General features: G+C 41.4%; 2 protein-coding genes and 1 long non-coding RNA gene across 3 annotated transcripts in view; 2 read left to right on the top strand and 1 right to left on the bottom strand.

Annotated features, from left to right (window-relative positions):
- Positions 1 to 462: 462 nt before the first annotated feature.
- Positions 463 to 907, top strand: LOC26515227. Its single transcript, XR_001408762.2, has 2 exons — positions 463 to 642; positions 697 to 907. It is a non-coding gene; the product is annotated as an uncharacterized LOC26515227 (long non-coding RNA).
- A 9,692-nt stretch (positions 908 to 10,599) lies between these two features.
- Positions 10,600 to 17,385, top strand: part of LOC6494313 (protein muscleblind) — a 151,199-nt gene continuing 144,413 nt past the window's right edge. Inside the window, exons 1-2 of the mRNA XM_044715908.1 lie at positions 10,600 to 10,866; positions 13,294 to 13,356. The gene's annotated coding sequence lies outside the window, so the exon portion shown is untranslated. The remainder of the gene's footprint in view (positions 10,867 to 13,293; positions 13,357 to 17,385) is intronic.
- LOC116654695 lies at positions 10,900 to 11,848 on the bottom strand. The gene is made up of 2 exons (XM_032450431.2): positions 11,805 to 11,848; positions 10,900 to 11,744 (listed from the first exon to the last, which is right to left on the bottom strand). Exon 2 carries the CDS (start codon positions 11,553 to 11,555, stop codon positions 11,160 to 11,162), a length of 396 nt encoding a protein of 131 aa, XP_032306322.1. The 5' UTR covers positions 11,556 to 11,744; positions 11,805 to 11,848; the 3' UTR covers positions 10,900 to 11,159.

Below are 17,385 nucleotides of genomic sequence, written 5' to 3'. Positions count from 1 at the left end.
ATTCAGCAATCGCACCCACCCTTCGCTCAACCCAACCACCTGCCCCTGCCACCACAGCGGGTTGCATGCTGCAGTGGCTGTCAAGTCAAGTTGCCCGCAACACGTTGCCCCTAATGATTTATTATCGCTCATGCTTGTGCTTATGAGTGCCGCACAATGATGTTGATGATAATAATAATAATGATGAGCAGGATGCGGAGATGAGGAGGTAGGACGAGCACCTCGAGTGGGGCATCCTTTGCCGTTAATGTCTGTTCAGCTGCACTCTGGCTTTCTGCATTTAAGCCATCACTAATTTATGCAGAGTGTCTTCTCGGCGTCTAAGCTGGAAATGCCAGCGTGTTAGTACAGAGCATGTAGTGTGTGGATCTTTCAATTGCTTTTCTATTTGCATTGGCATTAGATTCCATTCAATTAGGTAAGCCAACACTTGTGGAGCTCGAGATGAGGGATGAGATGCAAACGATTTGTTGTCTGCTGGTGTTGCCTTAATAAATTATCCTATTTAGCATATTACAAATAATTACTGGAGATACTAAGCAAGCCTTAAAATTATAATCATTTTGAAAAAATGAAGCCCTGAGTCCGGGTCTCTCAGAACTAAATTAAAAAATGTAAATTTGTACATAAACACTTTTAGACGTAAGTAGATTTCTTGAAAGTTAATATGTTCTCTGAGTGAGTCCTTCGTTACAGGGATTATATCGAAAAAATAACAAAAAAAAATATAAATTTTGAAATGGCTGACCCAGACACAACCGTAGGACCCTTTCCACCAAGTGATGAATTCAGCTGCTGTGCCACACCTTCGGGGTCTTCAGTAATTAATTTTTGTAGATTCTTTATGGTCACAGGCATACTTTTAGTTACATGGATTAGATTAAATTATTTGACTATTACCTCATAATTATTTATATAGAAATTTGGGTTCTTCGTTTAGAGATACTTGATAGGTCTGTTGTGGAGTTATTGCTTCTCAAATTAAAAGAGCAGCAGCAATAGCAGTAGCAGTGGCAGTGGCAGACTTTTCATCTTCAAATTAAAGGCAATCAAGCGTGGTTCTTCAGCCAGGATCCCGCCCCTCTTTTGCGTTTTGGCCCTGGTCAGCACGGTTGGCATCTTCTGGCCGGCAATGAAGACATTTTGAATAGCCGAACAACAGCAACAAAAGTAAAACCAAAAACAAACAAGCGGAAACCAAATGCCAGCACTTGCCACTGCTCTCCAGTTTCTTGTTTTCCTTTCTCTATAGAGGTTCTTGTTTCATCTTCGTCTCCTGGCTTGGACACTGAAAATTAAATTTTATTTAAAAATAAAATATAAATCTGAACTAGAGTTAGGAAGATGAAGCTATTGACTTTTGCCTTAAGTTCTCCTCTTACTTTTAGTCAATTTTCTTAAATCTTATTATTTCCTCTATAACTTTTTTCCAAGTGCTGGCCAAGTCTTAGCTCAGGTAAAAATAAATTGTAAATAATTCCGTTTATGCGGCATGCGAAGACAAAACACATAAAACTGCCAACCAACCGAGCAGCCCAGCCCGGCAGCCAACGATCTGTGCGGTGGAGGACGAGGTGGGCTGACAGGGGTAGAAAGGGGCGGGCCAAAGGTGAACCCAAAGTGCTGTTAGAATTTACTGCGCTCGTGGGGAAGGGGGCGAACGAGGAGTACCAGGAGTACCAGAAGGCCAGGGGGTCAGAGGTAAAACGACGGCGCTGCAGGTCATTTTCATGGCTGCCGTGGCATACGTAATTGAATAGCAGACAGCAGGAATAAGGAAGAAACGAGGGGAACAGCCCCGGAATGAGACCAAATATACCTCGCACTCGTTGGATTAATTTTTAATGAATTCTCTCCTTTAGCCTGGTCCCATTTCCGACCTGCGTCTTGCGTCTCCAGTTTCCTGCCACCCATTCCCCATTTCAATGCTGCGACGTCTTGCATTTAGACCGTCTTTATTTGCGGCAGCCAAGACAAATACACAATAAAGCGACGTGTGTGTGAGCCAGGATATAAAAACTTAAGTGAGCTTGGAAGAAAGGCGGTGGAGGGGTGTATTGTAGTGTAAATGGGAGGGGAGGTCACTTTAACAATTTCTGCCATTTAAGTTTGGCGTCAGTCTGCTGTCTCATATGCAAATGTTGAAAAGTGTAGAACCGGGAAGCGGGGCTCCTTCTGCCAAAGGAATTATGAGAAATATGCCAGGCCACAATGGCCAACAAAATAAAAAAAAGAATTACAATGCACATGCAAGCAGATTAACATTTAAATTAAAAAAGCAAAGGCTGAAAAGTGCAAAACCCACCAAACAAATGGGTAATAAACGCGTCTGTGATCGACTAGGAAGTACCTTCTATTTAAAATCTAAAAACAAATAAGTAATGCATAAAAAAAATTTGTTGAATAGTTTTTTTTTGTTTAAGTAGAGTGAGTATATAATAATTTTTGGTTTGAATGCTAATTTATCCCCTCTCATATCCAATAATATACCTCTTTATCCTCCGAAAATGCACTTGAACCCAAGTTTCCCAAAAAAGCTCGCTCGCACAGGACTTGCATTCTCTATCGCGGCTCTGCTCTCAGTTGCAAAACAGCTGCTCGTCCTGTGGCATAATTCCGGTTTTGTTGTCCTTTATTATTCTTGTGGCATCTGCTAAAAATTTTTGTTTATCCCCCAAACAAAATTTTTTTTACCGCAGAAGGAAAACAAGGTCTAATTTGTTGCCTACTTATGAGCGCTGAATATGGTGCAGTGATACAAAGTGTTTCAAAGCATTTCCTGCGGAAAGAACTGAAATATATTAACCTAAAAAAGGTAAAACTAATTAATTTAAATATTTATTTGTAAATAAAAGAATTAATTTTATATATATTTTTAAATATTAAATCCCAAACATTGTAAAGCTGCAGCTGCAACAGCCAAAGGACAGCTGCCAAGAGCTTTATGTCCTTATGCCAGAGCTTCAAGCTGAAAAGCTTTTCAACTGCAGTTTTGGAGCGAAAATTTCAAGTATTTGAACTTTCTATCAATATCAATAATATACACTAAATGCAATCAAATAATATTAGGAAGAGGTGAGTTAACGAGGGTTTTTTTTGTAGCTAAACGTGCTTGCTTTCTATTGTTAAGGATTCTTTTAATGAATTGGGTTTAAGTTACCCTAAATACTTAAATATTCTATAATTTCAAGTAAGTTTTCTTATATTTTGCAAAGAAAATGTTGCCGCCGTTAGAGTTTACATAAAAATGGAGAAAAAATATACAAACAAACTTGCTTTTTCCATTTTTCCCTGGTGCTGTTCACATTCTCAGATATTGCATAAATAATTTATGTAGATATTTTTGTCTTTTGCCCTTCTGCTTATTTTATTTTTTGCTTTCACCCCTCGCAAGTGTCTTCTTCCACAAATAGTTCCTCCAATGAAGATTCAATTTGCCAAAGGTGGCCGAAGGTGGCGGACGGGTGCTTCTGCACGAGAAGCTAAATGCATATTTAAATCAAATAAAATTCCTCTGCTCGGAATTAAATGTTTAAAAATTTAAAACCGACTTTCGCTGACTGGCCTCCCTTCCCCCCTTGGTGGCAATCATTTCACCTGGCCACCCCCTGTGGGAGTCGTTAATTTTTATCACCCCTTCAGCTGCATTCCACACCGAAAATGCATTGGAAGCCCTGGGGCTGGTGTCTGCCCATTTCCTTTAGACGGCATTTCTTATTAAAGCCAAGGCGAGTACCGAAAAGGACAGGGGAGGAAACTTTGCTCGCCGCAATGGCAAGAAAATGCATTGCAAATTGGGTGAAAAGTGAACCCTGAAAGGATGAGGACTTTCTTATTGAGTAGACACTGCATGCTCTGCTTAGTTTTGGATAAAGAAAATAAAAATAGAATAGTTATAGTTATTTTTTTGGTAAAAGTTTGGCTTGTATAAGGTTTGGTATAAAGTACACCACACAATTTAAGCTTAAAACTAAAACTATATACCCCTTTGATAGAGTAAAATTTCGCATTGAAACGCGACATGCATACCTAATGACCGAATCGGCCCTGTCTTTCTCTCTGACTGTCGGAAAAGTAATAAAGCGTGGCCAACAAAGCGGATTCAAAGCGAAATTCGTCAGTAAAAGTAATAGAAATTGAAGCCTTGCCCCAAAACGAGGAGCTGCAGTCTGTGGCCACAAAAAAAAAGCAAAGTAAAGAAAGGAAACCAAAAAGGAAGCTTTGCTTTGGCAGGACTCTTTTTTTCCACCATCCGCTGATTATGAATACGCAAAAGCTGACCGCAGGCTGCAGTCTGTTAAATTCGTGAGGTCGTCGGTCTTTCGAGTCCCGTGTCGCATATGTAAGCAGCACACGTTGCAGTTCTTTGTTGTAAATTGGCAAATATGCAAATCAGGTCCAGACGATCAACAGGAGACAGGACCTCCTCGCCATTCTCATCATCATCAGTTGGCATTCATTTTGTTTCCTAGACTTCTGGGTTTGTGGCTAACTCGAGTGGAGTGCGCGCCTCGGGAAGCTAATAAAAGCTGACAGCCACTTGAAGGCCAAAAGTTGACCATAAGCTCTCTCTGAAGACCCTCGCTAATCTTTAGCATTTTAAACGTTTTCCTTAATCCTAATTGGCCAGAGTCGGTACGACGAGCCAACAAAAAATAAAAAAGGCTGAGAGTGCTAAAAGTTTGCAGTTGGCAGTTTTTTTAATGGCTCACAAATCCGCAACTGAAGATACGATAAATATGGGGTTTAGCCTTTTTGGCCAACCAAAGTGAGCTACACTGGTCAACAAACTGGCCTAAAACTGGTCTCGCAGTTGCAGAAGTTGTTAAAATATATAAAAATTAAAAACTTTTAGCCCAAAAATGTCAGCACCATTGCCAGACATCGAAAGCAGAGGCCACAGCAAAATTCGGCAACAAACCAAATGAGAACGAGAACGAAACCAATAAAGCAAAACAAATCCACTTAAATGTGCCAAGTGACGACGGCCACAGCGAAAAAAGGACAAAACGGGTCGGAGCAGGAGCAGGAATAGGAGCCAGAGCGGTGGCCAAAGTGACAAAGTTAAATTCGAAACTCATAAATTGGCTTATCCACTTAACTGTTAACGGGTTCTCTCTCTGGCCAGGACCAAGTTTCGTTGCCAACACAAAAAAATATATATATGTATATGGTAGAGGGGAAAAAAACGAAGGAATCCCTGAAAGTCGCACTGTAAAGATGTAAAAACCGTTGGCTAATAATGGCGACGGCCCAAAAAACGGAACTCACATCGATCAGGCCAAAAACTCGGACTCAGACTCGACCTCTTCATTTGGCCGGAAAAGTTTCCTGTCGCAGTCTTCCTCCGCCCTTCGGTTCGTGGGTTTTTCCTGGGGAACTTTTCGCATCATACTTCAATCAGCGTTAGTCACTGGGGCCGTATGTCCTTCAACTTTGGCGGAATCACTGCACCGAGCCTGAGTCCTTGCAGCGGTAGCGGCAAGACTCCAGCCAACTCCTGATGACTTTCTTACGCTCGACTGGCTTGTGACTCACACGCTGCTGTCATCAATTTGTGGATGACCTCAGGCTTTGTCTTATATATTTTATTTTTACACGTTCCTTCCTTCATAAAACCAATTATGAGACTTTTTTCGAAACAAAAAGAAATACTTATAAGCCTCTTCCCCGTTTGGCTTAAACCTTTTTTTAAAAATATAAAATATTAATTCGATTTGTATCCCCTTGAGTCCCCTTGAGTTGGAAGTGCGACATGTGCCACAGTTTTTCCTTTGGCTGCCATTTGCAACAAATTGCAGCTCATTAGTTGGAAATATTGCAGAAAAAAAAGAATATAAAAGCTGAGACAAAAGCATAAAACAGAAATTGGAAGCGCAGGAAAATATCAAATTTTTACAAGGCAAATGTTTTGTAGTAAGACTGTGGGGAAAAACTTGATTAATTTTCATTAAAAACTATTAAAATGGTACCTTTAAAAATATGATATAACTTATTTGAGTAAGAAGTTCTAAAAATAGATTTAATTTTTGTAACATTTATAAGCTTTACTGCCAAAAATACCCACTGTTCAGGCAGCTGCAACTGATGCGAATTTCTTGCAAAAATTCCAAGAAGGACGAACGGCAAAGAGTTGTGCCAAAAGTTGCCATAAAAATAAAATACACCTGACGCCACTCGCAGGGCAGACGCCACTCTGCTTTAACGTGGTCGCTAAAGGGGGCGTGGCTGGCGGAAAAATCCCACAAATATGTGCATACTGATCTGAATGAAATGTTTGCATGTGGAAATGACCGGTCACAACCGTGCACACAACCAGAGACACACACAGACACGCAAAGGCGCATTTATGGCATAATTAATTAGAAATTATACGCGTTCTGCATGTGTAATTTGCATATTAGTCGGCCAGCAGGCACCGAAAGAGACGGAAGGCAGGTTGGCCAAGGTGAGTGCGATAGGGAGAGGACTAGAACTTCCCTGGGCGACATTTGCATGCCACAAGCTGACGCTTCGTTGCGGTCATAGAACATTCCATATTTGCTTTCCAAGGGGAATACCCCCTGGGTTCCAGGACTCCCAGGTTCCCCTCGTACCTCTCATATCTCTCGTCCTGCCGCTGTCAGAAGTCAATTAAGAAGATTTTTAACCCAAAGGATGGGGCTTGGGGGTCTATTTTGTAAATTAATACTCAATATAGCTGTGATTTCGCGAATGATCTGAGTAATTGGAAATGTGCCCTACAAGTCTTACAACCAACTGCGGTTGTGTTTTGGGGTTTAGTCTGTTTTCTCAGCCGCAAGAAGAAAATCTGAAAATCCGCAATGCAATTTTCCAGTTGTTCGCCTTCTTGCCTCTGGTTTCGCTTCGAGGGGTTCATTCTATTGACAGTTTTCGTTTTTATTTAAAGCCCTTAAATGTTTTCGCTGATTTGGCAGATCCGGTTGATTCATAGATTACCCCCAATAGATGGTCTTTGTTTTCGATTCTCAAACCTTGTATCGTCCGTCTCTTCAAGGATCCAAAAATTGCTGAGTAACAAGAAAATAGAAAACCCCTAAGGGGTTGCTAACAAACCGAAACCTCTTTAAGGCCAAACATTGAGGAAATTTTAATGGTGGCGTAAGTAAACTTTATTTGATAGGCGCGTGTTTAATTTTCGGGCCTGACACCTTTCCGCCCCATCCACCTCATAACTTATTTAACCCGCCGAATGGCCCAAAAATAACATTTGTGCCCGGCATAACCAATTCCTTTAAAGTGTCCAACATCCTGGCGGATGTCTTGTAAATTCCTGCGGCGTATTTTTCCCAACGCAGAAACAACAAACAGTAACAGCCAAAAAACTTGTTAATGGCCTTTGGTTACAACTGTCAAAGCACGTAGTTATGGGGGCGGAAACGTGGCAAGGGGGTTGCAAAAGTTTCAGTTTCTATCTTGCCACAAGAAGAAAAAAAATTATTTATGCCTCTCTTGGTCAAGTTCAGCATAAATCCGCACAATTTTCAGCAGCTAATAAAGCTCTCAACTATAAATAATTTACAAATTATCATAAATTACACGAATCAGCTGCAATAAAAACACGAAAAATAAATGACAAATTTTGTAATTAAATGAAATGAAAATATTGCGCAATGTAGGTGAGGGCGAAGCTGGAAATTATTTATTTCTCCGCGAAGTTGCTCCCGCCAGCTAATGATGATAAAGTGCCCCAAAATCCTCGCACAACTCACCTTCGTATCTCAGGCCACACGCCGCACGCCCATGCCCACCTGTCCAAATGAGACAAAGTTTCAAGTTATCAAAATACGAAACCCACAAAAATTTATTAAGCTGGGGGGCTAGGGTGGAAAAGAGCTGTGTCTAGACTGCTTACTTAATAATAATTTGCCAAACAGCAACAACTGACAAACGAACAAACAAGCCAGCAGCAAAGGCATCTCATTTTGAGCGGTACAAAAATGCACTTAAAAAAATTTATGGAATGGATTTTAACAAATAACAGTTCTATGAGTGACAGCTGTAGAGTACTAAGCTTAAATCTTAAGAAAACTTATTTCAACTTACAAAGTGTATTATTTTTCCCTGTGTCCTAAGAAGCTGAGGCCAACGTGGCGTATACGCAATATTTGCTGTAATTTACACCAACTAACTTTGGGGGCCAGGAGGAGAGGCACATGGCTAAAAGGGAGCATGCCTTGCATTTAAAAAAATAGATATACTATATATACAACAACAAACATTGTCTGCCAATGTCACTTTGTCCATCTTGTGGGGGTATGTGTGGGTGTTACAACAAGTTGATCAAATGGCCACCGGATGCACAGCATAAAGCGAGATAGAAATTATGGGGAAACAGGGGTGTGGAGGGGCTAGGCGGCTAGGAGGCCAGAGGGACAGGGGATAGGAAGTAGATCCAGACAACCGGAAGGCAGCTCAAAATACTTTGGCCCAGCTTTTGTCACATTTTTGCAGGTTTTTGCATAAGCTCGGCCAATTTCCATCTGGATTACAATTCATTCCTTGTGGCTAAAGGCCAACTTTAAAGTGTGGCAAAGGCGGCACCTAGCGCCTGGAAACGCATTAGAATGCCAAGAAGTTTCCCCAGACGTGTGCGTGTCCTTCCCAGCTCCGCCTTCCGCCTCTGCGCGCTCCTCGATTCCGCTTCCTTTTCCGCTCACAAACTCCAGCCAAAGCGAAACGGGAAAAGATGATTAATTCAAAGTTATTAGAAACATGACTGAAATTTATAATATCCAAAGATCAAGGAGGGAAGAGGCTAGGCTAAAGAAAAAAAAAACAGGAAATATAAGGATAGCTAGAGGTGTGTTGTTAGATGATTATTGTATGCCGAAGAGTATGCTATACTTTTTGTTCAAAGTTGTAGAGAGCGGGAAACCAAAATGGAGGGCACAACCAAATTAAAATATTGTGTTCTTAGTGAAATAAATACTATAAAATTCTATATTTAATATGTTATTTATATATTTATTCTCTTCTACCAAAAACTAAGAAATTCCCTCATATTAGCTTATCAGTAGATGAAGTGGCAGGCCCAGAAAAGGATGCAAATACAAAAGCTAAATCAAGAAAACTTGTTGGGAGGGTGGTTGAGGCCAAAAAACCACAAAATGCGGTTGAGCTGCAGAACCATTAATTTGTTTGTTGCCTGCTTTAAAGCCAGCACGAAGCCAGGTTGCGAAGCCAGGAGGCAAGGAATCGTGGCAAGGATGTGCTGTGCGGAGAAGGGGCATTGCTGGCCAGGCTAGTGTCGTTAGACAATTTGAAATTAATATTTAAATGGCTATGCAAATTCACTGGCAGCTGAAAATGAGCAAGTGCCTGTGGAAATTGCTGCGGTCGCCATGGAAGGAAACTATTTTCGACTTCACTGAGCAACTGAAAATGCGCGTTTTATTCATTTTCCTTTTGCACTCTGCCACTATTTATTATATTCATAAATTTGAATAAATGTAAGGAATACGAAGAGAATGAAAGTATATTTTTAGATGGGGAAGCAAAAATACTTTTTACTTTAACAAAATATTTTTCGAAGTTTTCTATGGGCTAACACTCACTCAATTACAACAGGAATACTGGGAACAGTTTCGCACTCATCAAGCTCATCTCTCAAGAGCTTTTCCGGAAGAGTGAAACCAGAAAGCGAAGAGAACGCCGAGAGCTTTGCAGTTGAGAGTGTCATAACAACCGCTCGAGTTGTTTGTTGTCTCTGTTTTTTGAGGTAAACAACATATGGCAAAATATGGAAACAGTCGGCCCAAACCAAATGGCTTAAACATGGCTATTCATTGGTGTTGACACGGTCAATAGCCAGAGCACTGTGTTAAATATTCGCAAATACACTCAAACATTATAGTTTTGAAATATTTTCCCAAAAAAAATAGTCTAAAAATTATTGCATAAATATGAGTAGGGTAAACAAACATAACTAAGAGGTGCTAGCTTCTTTCTCTTTCACTTTCACTTGGCCATTTCTCTTTGAGCTTGCACGTCTCTTGAGTGGATGGCGTTCGCCTCCTCGGTTCATTTCCGGCTCTGTTAAGTTAACATTTCCTTAACGGGCTTCCTTTTTTGTTGGCAACAGCGGGCGGCCTTCCTTTGCTTCCTTTTTGGCTCATTACTGAAAGCCAGGCTTCGGGTCTTTGAGCTAGAACCGTGGCGGCGGGTTCGTGGCCAAGTTCGTTGAGTGCAACCTGCACTGTGCAGCGACTGCGACGCCGGCGTCGAGTGCAACTATTGGCGCCTGGCATTGTATCTTCGTGTCTTCGTCGCTGCTGCTGCGATTCTTGGCAACTAGAAACTCGAAACTGGCAACTGACTGAACCGAGTCCCAGCCTGCAGCTCGCAATCCGCCCAAGAAGCGCACTTTGATTGCAAGTGCCGCCCGCTTCTGCCGCCGCTTCTGCTGCGATACCGATACCAATTGCGATTGCGAATTTTTGCGATTTTGCCTTCAGTCTCCAGCCGACTTCGTCTACGTGCGGTTCTCAGTCGAAAGTCGTTCGAAAGTCAGTCGTCAGAATCCGTAGAATTAGAATCTGTCGTTAGTAGTTCGTTGCGCTCGCAAGTTGCAGTTCCGCTTTTACCCAGCCGGGATTTTTACCACAAAAAAAAAAAAAATCAGCAGCCTATAAGCCCATAGCCTATAGCCTCCATTTTCGATTTTAGTTGCGCGCGCGATTTTTTCTTCCATGATCAGCGATCTTCAGATTTGAAATAAAACAGATAAAAGAACCCTAGTGCTAACATTTCCAAACAATAACGTGGACTTTTGTGGTGAAGAACTCAAGAAACAATAGTGATAAGCTAGTCACAAAAGCAGTTAGTTAAAACTTTAAAAATAAGGTATAAAAAAAGTGATAGTTAAAAATTAATCACTTAAAGATAATGTTGTTTCTCCTTTACTTTAACTTTAAGTTTATAATTTAAGTGTTATAAGGCAATTGTTATGTTTTTCTTTTAATAAAAAAAATATCCTTATTTAAACTATTAATTTTGTTTAATTTAAATTCCGCCTTTGAGACACCGACCCTCTGATTAGTTGCATGGCTTTGAGGCAGCTGCATTTGCATTTGGGTTTGTCTTTAATTTATTGGAAACTGTGCTACAAAGGAAGTTGTTGCCGTTTCGTTGCCCTCTCAAAACAAATTCCAAACTAACTTGCAGGACACCGCTGTGCCGCCCGCAGCCACTCCCCCACTGCTCACTCCACCGCCCTCATATAGCATCTTCATCATCGCCATCATCATGGGATTGTTGGTTGTATTTTGGTACCAAATATCGTAACCGAAACCACAACATTCGACGTCAATCAGCAAAGCAGATTTCAATAGCTGCCCCAGAGTCTCCAAGTTATTGTTGTTTCTGTTGCTGTTGCTGTTTCTGTTGCAGTTGTTGTTGAACAACATTCGCATTGCCTTTGGCAAGTTGCTGGTGTAGCCCACAATTTTCCCGCCCCTCCTGAAAGCATTTCCCTCGCAGCTCCTAGATCCCAGTTCGGCAGATTCCAGCTGTGCCGAGCTGTTTCCGTTCATCGGCAACAGTAGATTGGCCCATAAAGTTGCCAGTTCCAGTTTCAAAAAGCCAGCTTCTTTATCCGGCCAAATTGATGCAGATATTTTTCCAGGAGATTCAACTTGAACAATTAGACAACAGGAATTGGTAGAAGAATTCCAAGGCTCTCTTTGAATAAATCTCCATATATTAAAATCTTTCTTCAAGACCTGATAAATAGTATCATTAATTCCGTTTAGAAAAATAAATCTTTTTTGGTCAAAACAAACCTTTCACACAGCCTGCTGCACGGCCTGCTGATCAGTTTTCGTCAATAAATCTGCGAGTTTTATTACAAATCCGCACCTTGCCAGGCACTTTGCATTTAAACTGTCGGCCGGCTCTCAGCTTCGCGCCCAATCGGTTTGTATTTCAACTACTTTATCTTATATAAATCTATCCTGTTAACCGATTTGGGGTTTTTAATCGCGGGCCCCAAGTCGCGGGCATTAAGTCGTAAATTAAGGCAGCTGACCAACTGACACATGGACACCACGAAAGGCCCATTTGATAGGAAGGAGTAGGAGACCAGTCCTGTCCCGTCCGTCGACTCCTTTCGGCTTTCATTAATGGCAGACACTAAAATTGTTTACGGCAACGAAACTGCCTCATATGAATATTTATTTTTTTGGCCTTTGGCTAAGTTTTTAGTGTCACATAACAGGTGAATTTTAAGTTTATCACGCGACTAGTTATTTCACACTAAATCCCAATCCCAGGCGGGAGGGTATCCGCCCTCTTTCTTTTATTATTTATGTTTCATTTTCTTTGAAAGCTACATGTCTTGGATTGCAGGAAGTGTAATGGGATCCCTACTGCGATTTTGCCTGTGATGCGGAAGGTGAAATATGAATCCCATACATGCCATGCCGCTTTAATGACTAGAAAGTGGTTAGTCCCTAATGCAAGAGTGCAACCTAAGACTTGCCACTAAAATACATCCTAAAACAACGCGAAAGTCTGGCGACATGAAGAGTCCATTATTCAAAACATTATGGCTCATAAAGTAATTTTTCTTAAATATAAATACCATTTCCTGAATATCGATTTGGTTTTATGAAAAATTATATAATTAATAGTTTGGTTGCTTAAGCTCAAATTTGTTAAACATAATTTTTGGCTTGTAAAATAATAAGTGATTAGTTAAGTGACTTTTTATGTTAATCTGAGGATTAGTTTTGTTAATAGATTCCTGCCCCATCCATAAAAACTTTATTATTTAAATTTATTGAAAGTGTTTCGATAATTTCTTTGCTGAAGGCTTGGTAGTAATGTGATAGCTGAAATTAATAAATTGATAGCCGAAATTAAAGGATTACTTTACGAGTCTCTTAGCCAAGTCATCGCCTGGGAAAGTGATTTTCATAACTAGCAACTATCACAGAGCGGCCTTTCTCGACACTCGACGGGCGGTAACCGAGGCATTTAGGCCGACTCTGTACAACTGCCAATCTGTCAACGTGTTTACCGACAGCCGGCGACCGAAGTTGCAACCGAAACCGCCACTCGGCGGGGCAACTAATAGGGAAATAATTAATATCCACTCTGATGTGTGTTATGCATTTTTGAGTCGAGCTGATAATTAATTCGGCAGTCACTTGACGGCTTTTTAAGCTTGTTTTTTTTTATTAGCCCGTTGCTCTAATTTCAGTTTCCTTTCGGCCTGGCCTAATTTTTGAATGGTATCTCATCCGGTGCATCTCTAATTCTTACTTGCAGCTTCTTTTTACGTTTCGCCGTCTTTCGTCCTGCGACGTCGTCCCTCTCTCTTCAATTGCCCAGGTAAGTTGAACAAAAGTCCCTGATTAGCCGCTGGGCTGGAGTAGCAAACATTCACCGGAGCATTCATTGGGAAAAGCCAAAGAAAGGCCCGGGAAGAGGCAGAAAAAAATAGAACTCGAATGGGCGTAATTGTGGGTGGAAATGAAAGAATGGTAGAGGGATTCCAGTGCACTATGCGCTTTTATGACAAATGATTTGCGATTTGTGTGTGCATTCGTTTGAGTTTTATAGACGTTTCATTACCAGCAACAATTCCTGTTGGCGCATCGTAAAAAAATGATTTCAACGGCAATGGAAATGGAAAACGGCAACGGGAACGGCAATGGCATTTCGACTCGAATGAAACTGCATGGAAAATTGCCAATGGGGGGAGAATTTGCATGGATTTTTAGCATCCAACCATTTGGCTTTTAATGCATCGTGGAGGTAGCAGTGCACAAAGTTGCCATTCAATCGTCATTGATGAGATTGATCTAGCAACATTGCAATATGTAAAGTGTTACAAAAGGCTTTCCATTAGGATGCCCCAGCCCTGAAAGCGCACAAAGAGCCAGTTTTCTGATTGAGAGCGATTTCATTAAATAAAGCAGTTTCATAAATTAAAGAAGAAAGGTTTGAACACACCTCCGTAACAACGTTTAAATATATTATCTCCTGAGCGAAATTAATTTACTGCCAAACGCCAAACAAGTTCCAACACGGAACCCGAAATCACGAAGCAATCCATCAAGTGGCGCGCTTTGAATCGATTGACTCTGCTGACCACCTGAGAGGTGTCGACTGACTTCCAATTCGCATCGTAACGAGTGTCAGGGAATGAAAAGATCTCTCTCGAGTCCTGCCAAGTGTTTGGCTCCCCTCCAGTCAGGACACAGGACACACACACACAAAAGGGGTTCAAAAGGTGACAACACCCACCCCTGGGAAAATATCTTTTGACAAAGACGTCGTGCTATCCTCTTTGCAAAGGACATGTCTCTCTGCACACTCATACACTCTATGTCCTTTCAATGGCTTTAAAATGCAGCAATTAAACCGCAATTTCTATAAAATACGAAAGAAAACAGTCTGGGCTGGGTGGAGGTAGAGGAAGGATGGGAAGGCGAACACAACAATTACGAGATCCATTTAACTTTGGCAGGATGCGAAGAATGCGACACATGTCGCTAAAACTCGACGGGGAGTCAACAAAACTGGCGACACGCCGTCTGAACTCATGAGAGGACCAACGACACACATTTATTTATACACACACACATACATAGTTGGTATATATATATATATTCGCATTCACATCCTGGCCGCGTTCAAAAGTCAGCAAACACAGAATAAAATCATATGAAGCGGGCAAGAAACTTTGCGACATCGCTAAAAGCGCACAAGTCTTGCCTTGGCAAGCGTTGCAAAATATGAGCCAGCACTGCAAAAAAAAAAAATACATCAAATGCTTCATAATCTTTTAGTCCTTTTTTGTGTCCAAGTGAGGGTTATTTTTTCTTTGTGCCAAAGTACGACACAGAGACACAATCAGCACAGGATGTTTTTGCGCTCATTATGCGCCAGCTGCAGCAGCAGAAAATTTTTTTCGTCAACGTATCCTTTTGTTGATCCTGAAGAAGCCGAATGAAAGCAACATTGGATACTCTTTTCCCGACGGGTAATATGAGCCAGATAACTGGATGAACTAATGATAATCCCGATTCAATTGTCAATAATGATGGCTCCAAACTAGTTGGCTAATGTGCTTCAAACGGTTTCGGTTTATGAGCCAGTAGCAGTTATGAAATTGAAATTAAACCGGCTGTCGATCGAGTAATCACTTTGAAAAGTACTTCACAAATCGAAATACATTAAAATAAAAATGTGTTTAATTGGGACTAATTAGTTTGGAATTCAACGACTTGCATTTCCTATTTGCTGGAGGCTCCACTTTCCCGAGAAGAGTATGCCATTCAGAGTCAGGCTGGAGATAAAAATGTCTATTTTATGCTTTGTGTTTGCTGGAGAATGTAAATAAATAAAAGTGATGCATGAGTCCCTGCTCGTTGCATTCTTTGAGTGTGTTTTATTCGCAGGTACCAGGACGAGTATGAGTATGAGTACGAGTACGAGTGTGTGTGTAATTGAGTTTCACTTGGCGAACAGACGACCGTCTGACATTGACTTTATTCAGAGCAACGCCTGTTGGCAAGACAAACAACTGGGACTGAGACACGACGAGGCTGGGATTTAGGGAAAGGATAATGGATGGCAAAGGAGGTGGCTGCATGTATGTGCCTGTTTCGGATCTTATTTGTTGAAGTGCAAGCAGAAGTCAAGGGGTCTTAATGCACTTAAGAATTATGTGAGGCATGACAGGGAAAGGGCAAAGAATTGAGACTTGGGGACTATTAAAATTAGTTGGCTTAAAGGAAAGTTAAATCAATGCGCTCTATATAATCTAGAATCTAAATCCACCGCAGGAATATCGACATGAATATTTAGTATTGTCCGCAAATGTATCGGGATTAAAACCATGCAAAGAAATGCCTGCCTAGTTGTCAATTCTCGTTCAGACAAATGCGATTGACAAACCCAAAGCTGGCACACACCACACCCATCGAATCGATTCAAATTGAGTCGGGTTTTTTGGGTGGAGGTGCTAGAAAAGAGCCACAAAATCCACACAATACCAAACACCATTCGATTTGGGGGCGGGTGTCGGGTGTGAAATGATGAAACATCGGCATTTGCAGCAGCAAAATACTGAATAAGTGATTCAATGAAGTGAATCGGTGATTGAATGCAAAACCTAAGAGAGTGGGCGAAAGCATTCTGGTAGCTGGTAGCTGGGAGGTGAATAGGAGATTTTTGGGGCTTTTTGGGGAACCTTTTGTAACCGATTTGCCTGCGATTATGGGCCTGGGTAGTGCCTTCCATGGCACTCCTGTATTTAGCACTCTTCGGCTTTTCCTTTTTGCCGAAACAGACATACTCGAGGGATAAAGCCTCGTAAACCAGTTGATTTGTTTGATTTCCTCTTGAAATGGAGGTATTTTTCCAGGTATGCCATTGGGAGATACTTGACGAGGTGAACTACTTGCTCTCAAAATTTTTTGCATGGGTTTCCGACTATAGAACTATTCTTTTTAAAAAAGTATCCTTTAAGTTTATAATTATTTGAATTATTTTTTGTGATTTCCTGGGTAAGTAATGGTCGATCACTGCTTCTATAAATTATTTAACATTCCTTTTGTCTTATTTGGATGTTTGGTGTTTGGCTTTTGTGTTTTGGGGCTGGGGTTTGGGGATTACTCTCTTTTTTGGCGACGCCTGTGCCTAATTTTGGAGACCATTTCGCATCGCTAATGCTGCCACCAGTCGCATGAGTTCGCGTCAGTTGGCAACAGCAGTGGCAGCCTGGCCAACATGTCTGACCGCCGCCACGCCTTCCGCCTCCGGTCCGGAGTCGGGAGTCCGGACCTGCCCCCTACCCTCTCCCAATCTTCACTTCGCGCTGTCATGTCGCTGCACTCACTCGTGCATACATGAAAGTCAATTAAGCGTATTAAGTGTGCCTGTGTGAGTGCACATTCCCATTTGAGGGTATTCTCTCTCTTTATCCTGCCATCGTCCTGTCTCCAGGACCTCCCCGCTTGCCCTCCCAGCATTCGCCCTCCGCCTTTCCTCCCGTAATCGCGCTTATCATGACATTTCTTGGCATCGCCATCAAACAACAAACGATGTACGGAATAAACCACCTCCCTCCTCCGTCGCAGGACTCCCAACCCTTTCGTGCAGCTCCAGTTGCAACCCCTTGGACAGGACTATGCCATGATTTCTGTCGTTTCGATTTCTGTGTGAATTGTTTGCGGCTGATTGCGGTCCTTAATTTGCTTAAACTTATTCGCAGTCCATCGACAGAGCAGGAAAAAACCATAAAAAGGGTCAAGTTTGGAACTATATTAGGGGTTTCTGTATTTTGTTTGATGTTCTTTTAATCTTAACTACAAAACTGAAGTACTTTTTTATATACAATTGTCTCAATTC

The sequence above is a fragment of the Drosophila ananassae genome, chromosome 3L (genome assembly GCF_017639315.1).
Source record: "Drosophila ananassae strain 14024-0371.13 chromosome 3L, ASM1763931v2, whole genome shotgun sequence".
In the NCBI taxonomy this organism is placed as follows: domain Eukaryota; kingdom Metazoa; phylum Arthropoda; class Insecta; order Diptera; family Drosophilidae; genus Drosophila; species Drosophila ananassae.
The sequence above is the reverse complement of the archived record's forward strand: the minus strand, read 5'-3'. Positions and strand labels throughout refer to the sequence as shown.